Source organism: Nicotiana tabacum, chromosome 5, assembly GCF_000715075.1.
Source record: "Nicotiana tabacum cultivar K326 chromosome 5, ASM71507v2, whole genome shotgun sequence".
NCBI classification, from domain to species: domain Eukaryota; kingdom Viridiplantae; phylum Streptophyta; class Magnoliopsida; order Solanales; family Solanaceae; genus Nicotiana; species Nicotiana tabacum.
This window is the reverse complement of record NC_134084.1, coordinates 32,167,202-32,178,401: the sequence shown is the minus strand read 5'-3', so window position 1 is coordinate 32,178,401 and position 11,200 is coordinate 32,167,202. Positions and strand designations below refer to the sequence as shown.

General features: G+C 35.5%; 1 protein-coding gene across 1 annotated transcript; it reads left to right on the top strand.

Moving 5' to 3' along the window:
• Positions 1–6,735: 6,735 nt before the first annotated feature.
• LOC107798531 (protein TIFY 5A) lies at positions 6,736–10,907 on the top strand. The gene is made up of 3 exons (XM_016621541.2): positions 6,736–6,966; positions 9,020–9,113; positions 10,464–10,907. Exons 1-3 carry the CDS (start codon positions 6,869–6,871, stop codon positions 10,647–10,649), a joined length of 378 nt encoding a protein of 125 aa, XP_016477027.1. The 5' UTR covers positions 6,736–6,868; the 3' UTR covers positions 10,650–10,907.
• The last annotated feature ends 293 nt before the right edge of the window (positions 10,908–11,200 follow it).

Genomic DNA, 11,200 nt, shown 5'->3' with positions numbered 1-11,200 from the left:
CCTCAAGCAAGGCATGAATTATACTTGTGCCAAGTAACTTATCTGTAAGACCTCAAGCAAGGCATGCTCAAATTTATAAGACCTTATAAAAAGCATAATCCCGATCATAAAGTCAAGGCTATATATTCGAACTTGTAAGACCCCTAAAAAGGCATACCCTCGATATAGACGCCGAGGCTACCTCACTCGGGGACTAAAAGGCTACGGCCATACACAATGACTACGGTCATAAGGCTTTTTCCAAACTAACACGACTCGAGGATGTCCGACCGTCGCCATAAAATCATAGGCCTTCAATTACTTCGAAATTACTTCAAAGAGAACCGGTTAATCAGGCTACCCTCGGCATAAGCAAAGCAACTTCGATCATATCAGCTCCAAAAAATGAAAAGGCTTTTAAATAATTCAGCCATTGAGTGAAACCTCCCGAGGTGCTCATTTATCATCATATAATGACTCACCTCCATTGTGGTGTGAGTTTGGGCGAGATCAACCACAAAGAGATTTGTGCATGTATTTTTGCCGGATCTACTGTTTGATCTCGAACTTACGGTGACTCACCTCCATTCGGGACCAGTGGAAGCTATCATGATGAAGCATCGAGGCCTGAGGCATAAAAGAAGCAAATAGTTAAAATCCACTAAGGCAAAATGAACTCTTTAAAGATATAAGGGAAAGAAAGTATACCATGTTCAGCGCATGTTGTGCCTCGTTGAAGAGACTCGGCGCATCCACCTCGTTCATCTTCTCTTAGTCCTCTTCGGTTACCAAGGAACAAGTAGATGTCCATACCGACTAGCTCAGATAGCATCCTAGTACTGTTGGTACTATGAGCATGCCCTTCTTCTTTAGGTCAAGGTCAACACTCGGGGCGGGGAACTACTTCTCAACCTTTGGGATCGAACTCGACACACCAAATCCCGGCAGTGCATCCCTTTTTGGTATCTCCAGATTGACAAAACCGGAGTAGTCTTCCAGCATGCCGACATCTATGCCTTCAAAAAATAATTTGAGGGCCTCATCTGCAGCCCGTGACGCCTCGGTCGATTTTTTTATAACGGCTCGAGCCTCACCTAAAAGAGGCTTCATGTGAGACGGTGACTCCGGGACGTCAATGATGTCGGCGGCCTCTTTCGGAACTGAAGTAGCCTCTTGAGGAACAATGTCCATATGTTCCTCCTCGAATTCCCAAGCTGAGAAGGATTCAGCCTTACGATCACCCTCCTCCGAGGTTGCCAGCTCTTATGTGGCGTCGATCTGCCATCATCATCGGGTTATTTCCTAAGACGTTAGAGATATTCAGGGTCCGAGACCCTGGCATGAGTACTTTTCTTGTTACTCTTTCTGATCCAGACTATGATCCTCTTTTTCTTTTCCTCGGTGGGAGTGTCCGAGGAGTTAGAGGGCCCTTTCTTCTTTCTTGTTTTCTCCTCCTTCTTCGTAGCATCATTGGTAGCAGGTTGCGCCGAAGCAGAGGGTTTTTCAGACGGAGATGAGGCAACGGCCTCAGTAACTTCCCAAAGTTCAGTGGTCTTGGGCAAACCTGTAAAAAAAAGGAGTTAGTCAGAATGACGATAAAATAAAAATGACTTAAAGGGAAATTCAACCAGGAGAAGAGGGACACTCACCAGGGGAACGAGCCTCCCATTTGCCTTTGGAAAGTTTGTTCCGCTCGTGCTCGGAATATGTTAGTTATTTGTATATTCCCTCGACATACTCCCCAAAGTGAGGGACTGCATTAGAGATTCGGCCGACAACTGAAATCGAGTATTTGGAAAAGAGAGATAGATTTAAAGGAGTAAATTAAAAGGAAACAGACTTACATTTTGAGTTCCACTTCTTGGGGAATGGCAGATACTCGGAGGGAATAAGGTCTTCGGTCTTTATCCGAACAAACCTCCCCTGCCAACATTGGTCCCTGTCTTCATCGATGCTAGAGAAAGGAGCCTTCTTTTCCCATCGAGCAAGCTTGATTAATCTCCCCAAAGAGATTAGGGGGCTATAGATACGAAGCAAATGGTCGATCGTAAAACAGGGGCTCCTCTATGTTTTTGGCAAAGTGATGGAGAAGGGTCAGGATCCTCCAAAAGGATGGGTGGATCCACCCGAGGCAGATATCATACCTCATCAGGACTAGGAGCGATTACGTCTTTGCCTTCCCATTTGCATTCCTCCCGGACTGCTAGGAGTGATTCTTCGGTGATAGAGCAGATATACCTCCACGCCTCCTTACCTCGATCTCCTTGTTTGGAGGCTTTTCGACCTTAAAGTTGTTATCTATGGAGCAGCCTTCGGGGATAAACTCTTTAAGAAGAGGTTTCAGGGCTTCTACCAGAAGGGTCACCTCGGTATTTGTGGTTGGGGTAGATGTTGAAGGAGCAGTGTTTTGAGGCACCATTTTGAGGTTGTTGCCATCTTGATCTTGGAATATGAAGGTTTGAAGTTTGATATGAAGGTTTAAAGATTAATATGAAGATTTAAAGATCGAGTTTGAAGATTTAAAGGCAAAGTATGAAGATTTGAAGACTAAAGTTGAAGAAATGAAGATGTGGAGAACAATTTGTGAAGATTTAAGGGAGTGATGATCAAGTAAAAAATTTGAGGGTGACTCAAGAAGATTTGTAATCGGAAAGTAAAAAAGTGAAAAAAGGAAATCGGAGATTTTATAGGAATAAAATAACGTGACGTTCCGCTTTTGATGCCCACCGAGTATGGTCAATCGGTGGCTGACACGTGTCCGAAGTCAGAACAATGCGACTGATGGGATGTTTCGGTGACTTGTCAACTAGCTTGTAACATACGGAGGAAGGAACCAGGGTTAGTTAATCACTTCCCGTCGTTTCTATAAATCTACTCTCTGAAAAGTAAGGGGACTATCTGTGTACAGGTAAAATCGGGATAAAGTTACCACCAATCTTCTGATAAAAAAATGAGAAGACAGCATTGTGCGATGTAGCCTCGGGTAAAGCTGAGGGCTCCCACAGATCAGAGCTCGGGGAGGACGAACGGTGCGCCAAGCATGGCCAAACATGGGAAGAATTGAGTTCGAGCAAAGTGAAGAATCGAGGCAAAAGGAAATACACCTAGAAAGGATAAATGTGGGGCCGAAATATCCGCCCTCAAATGGATATTACGGCACAAATCTCGCTCGATATCAACCGCGTATCACAAATTACTAGAAGAGAAATATTTTTACCTTATTTAGACTTGTAATAAGAATGAAATTCCCCTACTATATAAAGGGGAGAACCTTTTTATTTTCAACCACTGTTGGCATGCATATCAAAGCAAGAAAGATCATTTTTGTTTCTCTAGTTACTGTTGAAAGTGTTTTTCAGCTGCTTATTTATTTAGTTGCAACCGAGCCCGTCTCGAGAGCTCATCGGAACCAGTTTCAGCGTTCCATTTAAAGCCAGACTTAATCGTTCCATCACATTTGGTCTGATTGTTTTGTTTCTCTTTAATTCAATTATTTATTGTTCTTAGATAATTTGCGTTAAATTATATCACGTATCCTTTAAACCGCGAACAAATTCAATTGTTACTCATTTTAAGGGTAAACACTAGTTTAAATCAGTTTCAAAATTTGATCATTTTATAAGTAAATTAAAGCCGCATGCATATTACTAAGTCGACAAGAGAATTCGTCTTTCTCTTCTCTAGAGAGTCATGTTCTAGATGTTTTCAGTTTAGCATATGGTCGACTATATGTTTTTTATGGAATGAAATTTCTAAAGTTACGTATAGCAATCGATATTTTCTTCAAGCGCCTTTCTTTAAAGGAACAAAATGGTTCAAGTTATGTTCTAGGCATGTTCTAAAGGTTTTTGATTTTGCATATATGGTCAACTATATTTCTTGTGGAATGAATCTTTCTAACATATTTTATTCCTTTTTACTTCAAGCACGTTCTGTTCATAGAAGAAATGGTTAGAATAGGTTGCTGATATGAACCGTAATGCTCATCTTATACATTTAAGTACTTTAGCCGAGGATATGATTTCATCATATCTTTTCATTCCTCTTTATTGTAACCTAATTCCGACCCTCAAAAGACTAATAAATCATTGAGGTTTGGCCAAAAACAAAAAATACTGCTCCTTCTTTTCTAATTTATGTTTGTTTGGTTAGGCATAATTAAAGTTTAAAAAATATAATGATCGGTTGGTTGTTTTTGCTTTTTAGATCTACATTACCCTATTTAAGACTTTCTATATGTGTTTTTCCTATTTTATGACTTGCGGGGATGATTGATTTGGTTTTGGAAGGGTTCGGATTGAATTCGGAACACTTAGTTCCATAATAGTGGCCTAAGGTACCAAAGTTTGACTTGAGTCAACACTTTGAGTAAACGACCTCGGAATCGGTATTTAAAGGTTCCATAGGCTCGTATGATGATTTTGGACTTGGACGTATGTTCGGATCAAGTTTCAGATGGACCGGGGATAGTTTAGTGGTCAATTGTGTGATATTTGAGCTAAATTATATTATTTTATGTGTAGGAGTATTGGAAGACAAAGAGGAGTGAAGATTACACGAAAAAAAGGTACTAGACACCGGGTGGGAAACAAAAAAAAATACAAGAAAAGAGCACAAAGCACCAAAGCCGGGCGCCAGACCAAGCGTCGCCAGCTGTGAGGCGCGCACCAACGCGCGATAATCCTCGCCTCGCGAGGTCCAGGCATACTACAAGCCTGGTCTTGCGAGGTCAGGAACCCGGTGGCCAGTTGTTCGCAAATTAAAAATACTCTGACCCAGATTTGGACTCAATGACCTCAACCCTAACATATAAATACTCCCTAAACGAGTTGAGCAAGGGTCGGACATTATTGGATAAGCAAAAAAAAGGCTACATAACACTTTGGAGAAAGGAATCAAACGAGTTCTCCCTCCATTTCTCTTTAATTTGTAGTTCAATTCTTTTGAATATTATGCAGATTATTTATAAAATTATGGCTTACCAAGCTTTATCATCTAGGGTTTAATGGAACCTATTGAAGGATAATTTTCCTCTATGTTTATTGTAAATTTGCCATTGATTCGTCTCTACTTGTTCAACTACGTATTCTTTGTTGTTAACAGAAGAGCTCTTAATTAACTGTGCCTATTTAGTGTGTATTGCTTGGAAGAGTATACATATTTAGGTAATTGTTGAATAACATCACCCCTAACGTATTTGAGGAATCAATACGGTGAGTTTAAAGGTGAGATTAGTAATAACGAAATCTTAGTGCGATCGTAGTGAGCGGAGAATTAGTGTCAGCTAGCATCATTTAGAAGAATACGTCTAGTAAATTGTGGTAATTGCTCGGAAGAGAATTAGGACACCCAAAGTACTCACGATCGGTAGAGAATACTTAGGCGAATTTATAGGAAACGTAGTTGAGAAAGATTCTGACAATTGGAAAAATTACAATCCTAGACTTTTCCAATCTTGTTTACAACATTTACTTTGTTAGTTATAAATTTACATCTTTAATACTTTGCTCTTAGTTAGCAACCACTCAAATAATTATTTAAATTTCTAAAGGTTGATTACTTGAATTCTTACGAAACTAGTTGTCGTGATTAGTAGGTTAATTTCTTGTGGGATTCGATCCGGACCTGTAAACCGGATTATATTTGCAACGATCTCTTAGTTCTTGTTATATGGCATAGTTTGACGTGAGTTCTCGGGGAATTAATGGTGTTATTAATTACGGCTAGAAGAATTGCTAGGACGATTCTCTGTTTAGTCAGCTTTCTTGATTTGAAAGTCATTATATTGAAATTCTAACGCTTGTAGTCTTGTGTGTCAATGGTGAATGCCTAGAAGCTCTTCAAGAACTGTTGATTGTTTGAAGCATTACCGGATCCTGAGAAAGCTTTCAAGGCATTAAATCGAGCAAACAAGAAGGACAAACAACAAGAAAATCCAACTGAACAATATTTTAGAAAATATTTTCCCTCCTCTTGGTAGGAAATATATCATTTTCCTATATTTAAAGGAAGATGAATTTATAAGAAAAATATTTTTCAAAGCATTTAAGCTAACTAAATATGAGTAATTGATTCATACTAAACCATATGAGTAATTGATTCATACTAAACACACCTTTAGAAAAGCTGAAGAATGATTTCGCGAATCCGAAGATATTCATAAATTATATACTTTCATATTAAGCATGTTGAATACGTTCTCACCTTTTGTTCTTTCTAAAAGAACTTTAACAAATATAAATAAGAAACTATTTCTTGTCCCAAGTCAATTTATGTGATATACCTTTTTTTATCTTATGCCAAAAATATTTGTATTTTTCTTATTTAAAAATAATATAATTTATATATTATTTTATTTTTAATGTAATGATTTGTAGCACTATAAATATTTATAATTTCTTTTAAACTACAAATTTTAAAAGTATTTCTTCCTTTGTTAAATTTCGTGCCCAATTTAATTCAATTACATGAAATGGGGCGACGGAAATGCTAATAAATAAATAGTTAGGAAAAGCTCGGGAGCCGGAGAACTTATAAAGGTAGCGGTGAAATAATTATGGAAATAAATATGAGACAGCCTCATGTCTCACGTGTAATTAACATCTGTTTTTGAGTTTGGGAATGCCATTTTTCTGTACATATTCTTTTACACCCTCTTTTTATTTATTTATGTAAGTGTGAGATTCGTGTTTGAAGCGTCTATTTTATCAACTCCACTCCTTGGCCCCCACACCCAACTCCATCATCTAAATTACCCTTTAAAGTTGTATATATTCATTCAGAGTCTCTTTATTCTTCTTCATTATCTCCGATCACATCTTGAACTGCTGTTCTTCATTAATTCATTAATATTCTCTTCAAAGCTCCATTCTTTCTCAAGTTTTGAAAGATGAGAAGAAACCGTAACTTGGATCTAAGGCTTGTCCCTCCTTGTGTTTCAGCTTTTTCTCCTAAAGAATATTGCACTACCACTCCATTCTTCTCCAGGTAACTCTCTCTCTCTCTCTCCATGTTTTGAATTTTGAAGTTCAATTTATCCCTTTTATGTGATATCACTGCAAGGCCGGCTAGACCCTTTAGGCCCCAAGAATTTAAAGGCCCAAAATTACTGTTTCTCTATATGTAGTACTCCCTCTATTCTAGTTTAGGTAAACCTATTTCCTTTTTGCTTCGTTTCAAAAAGAATAATCCCTTTCTAAATTTAAAAATAAATTAGCTTAAACTTACAATTCTTCTCTTAACGAGAAGCTTTTATAACCACACAAATACTCTGAGCCACTTTTAAACTTGTTTAGGATCACAAATTCCAAAAGTTTTCATTTTTCTTAAACTCCGTGCTCATTCAAATAGATTACTAGATAAGACACTTTCCCTTTTAGTATGTTCCAAAATAAATGACACATTTTTAAATTTAGAAATAATTCAACTTTACACTTTTCATTTTACCCATTTTACCCTTAATAAGAAGTCTTTATAATTACACAAATATCATGGCCCCATAAAGCTTTTACCCCTTAAGCTTTTAAGAACACAAATTTTAAAAGTTTTTTTCTTAAACTCCGTGTTGAGTCAAACTACTTCATATAAATTGAAACGGAGGGAGTATAATTACCATTTATTATTGATAAATTTATTTCTTTGTTTTCATATTAATGTTGATTTCTTCCTATGATTAGTATAACCAAATTAGTTTTCTGCCAATCTTATTTTATATTTTTACTGAATTATTTTACTTCATTATCATGTAACTATATCTAATAATCTAGCTTATTAGTTATTTTCCTCACGTAAATTATATTCCCGTCGTCCCAATTTATATGAAGGTGTTTGACTGGGCATGAAGTTTAAAAAAAACTTTTGAAACTTGTGATCTAAAACAAATCATAGAAACTTGTGTAGCTAGAAATCATCTCATTAAGGGTAAAGAGAAAAATTTATAGTTGAATTATTACCAAATATAGAAAGGTATTCTTTTTAGGGCAGATTAAAAAAGAGAGTGTCATACAAATTAGGACGGAGGGAGTATGTTTTCTAGGTTCTCATTTTAGTTGTGATGCAATCAATGTTAAATTCATTCAATATTTTGTACTTTATAAAATCAAGTTCTCATTTTTTTCATTCCACGCTTGTCTAATTTTTTAAACAACGATGATCATTAAATATATATGTATTTATTTAAGGCCTTTTATTAAGGTTTTGCTTTAGGCCTCGCATGCTATTGAGCCGCCCCTGTATCACTGATCTTATAGCCTCTTCGTCTCAATTAATGCGATGTATTATGACCGACATAATAGAGGCATAATAGAAAGATGTGGAGGTCGAGTATTAGGGTTGTAGGTTAGGAGGTAGTTGAATCTTGCTTTACTTCGTAACATTGTGGGACTAGTCTAGTAGGGTTTTTGTCTAAGATAGCTAGTGACAGTATTGTATCTTACTATTTCACTTTCCAGTGCATGACCTATTTACTAGCTATCGCTTTTGCTTTGCATCTTTCTTCTGGATTTTATGTTGTTCCTATTTTTCCTATGATTTCTTTGGTGATACTAATATTGTCTCACTTTGTCCTTTTGTTTTCTTGAGTGGAGGATCTTTCGGAAACAGTCTCTCTACTCCTTCGGGGTAGGAGTACGGTCTACGTACACACTACCCTCCCTAGACCCCATTAGTGGGATTTTACTTAATTGTTGTTGTTGTTATTGTTGTTGGTGTTATAACCGACAAAGAGTTGAAGAAAGAAAAGACTTTTCAAACTTATGATTGAAAACTAACCATAAATATTTGTGCTGGTATAAATTATCTATTTTGTAAAACAAAAAGTTAAAGTTAAATTATTTCTTAATATAGAATATCAATCCTTTCTGAATATACTAAAAAGAAAAATGCATCACATAAATTGTGACAAGAAAGTGATATGAAATACATACGCATATATATATATATATATATTATGGAATAGCATATACAAAATAACTATTTTTATAGGCTAGTTTTGTAAATATGCATATGGTATTGAACATTTCCTCTCTTTTTCCTTATATAGGAGGGATAACCAGGGCACAAAAGAGAAGCAACTGCAGCAGCTAACTATATTCTACAATGGAAAAGTTGTGGTTTCTGATGCTACAGAGCTGCAGGTATGTGTATCTATCGATCCCTCTATTTTTAATTTCTGTGTTTTTTTGTTTATTGAATGCACTCTTTCTACTAAACCTTTTACTCGCTTGACTCACTTTAGTATGCATACAGGAAATTTTACATTATTTGATCTGTTAAGAGATACCTATCAATGATTAATAATTGTTCATAAAAAGTAAAACTAATAACTTTATAAAATAATACAGATTATCTACTACAAAAAATTCAATTTGAACGTGCAGTTTGGTGGAAATCATCAATGTGTATACAAATTTGTCTTCTGGTATTATAACGTAGTAATGATGCAACTTCATGTCACATTCGTGCAAGGTGGTCCAAAGAAATTTGATAACAAATATTGCACTGAAATTTCATGGAAATTCTTACAAAATAAAATTATTTAACAAGAAAGGGAAGTCAGGGTACCCTTTCACCTTTTTGGGGAGGGGGATGGTCAAGAATTGAAGATAATAACAAATGGATTTTGGTTAAGGTAGATACATGTTTTTAATTTTTCCTTAAATACTATAGGATCAAAGACAATTTTGATCAGAAAGAGATTGTGACCATATAAAAAAATCACTTTCTTCTATAGAGCACGTTTGGATTGGCGGGAAAAAAGGGGGGAAATAAAAAATAGTCAGATTTATAACTAGTAATTGAAAATAGGGACAGTTTCAAAAGTAATCGAAAGTTAGCCACTTTTTCATGTAAAAATAAAATCTGAACAAAAACACCTTTAAAAATTCGAAAAAATTCCAGCATAATATGTTGGAGTTCGAATGCTTTACATATGAGATTCCACCATAATGTATTGGAATTTCATTATGTGCTGGAGTTTCGACATAATATGTTGGAAGTTTATAAGCAAGACCTCTATAATCCATTATATTATGCTGAAACTTTTTCGTATATTGGAGTTCCAATATAATATGCTGGAAGTATATGAAGGAGCTCCATAATCCAACATATTATGCTGGAACTTTTTGTGTTTCAGCAAAAAAAGTGGCTATTTTTCACTGGCTTTGCAAACGCTGGCTATTTTTCAATTATCAATCCGAAAATAAATTAGCCCGTGCTATTTTCACAAAAAAAGTAGCTTTTAAGCTCAAGTAATTAAAATCAATTTTTATTTGTAACTTAGAAGCAAGGCGGGTCACTTGTTACAATATAGGTTAAAATATATTTATGGGGTTTTTACATACCATTGGTGTATACAAACTAAGTTCCTTTCACATTTGTTACTTTCATAGCTGTAAAAATTATTATTTCTCTTTAATTTTCTTCGTAAAAAATGTTAGTTTTCCTAATAATTCTTAAGTAATTTATTTTCCTTCATGAAAATGCAGGCGAAAGCAATAATATATCTCGCAAGTAGAGAAATGGAGGAGAATACAAAGACTTCATCACAAATTTCAGAGGCATCATCGCCATTGTTACAACCTCAAACTGGTCTTTCCATGAAGAGATCTTTGCAAGGATTTCTGCAGAAGAGAAAAAATAGAATTCAAGCAACTTCTCCGTATCATCACTAGCAATTACTAACAATTACTAATAATATTTGATGAACTTTAATTTCTTTTTTCTTTCATTTTTTCCTTCACTTTTCTAGTGTGGTTATGTGATGAAGAAGAAATCTTTTTTTCATGTCATTACTTTCTGGTTTGCTGACCCGACTAATATAGATTCGTGGCTGGAAGACCCACCTGATGACATGCTCTAGATATGTAATTTAGTGTTCTCATATAAATATTATGGATGTTGGCTTGAAATGAATTTAAGGGCCCGTTTGGTCATAGATATTTTTTCCTTTTTTGACTTTTTTTTTTAAAAAAATGTGTTTGTCCATGAAATTCTTTAAATTTTTGGAGATTTTTCGGCAATGAATTTTTCAAAAACCAAAAACCTTTTTCAAATTTTTCGGGAATTGTTTTTCCCCACTCATAAAACTGTAATATTTTTAAGTGAAATGTATGTCCAAATATAATTTCAAATATCATTTTTCAACTTGATCGACTCCAAGAACGTTTTCTTCAAAAGTTACGAGTGTTATGTCCAAACGCCTACTAGGTTGAAATATGATAAG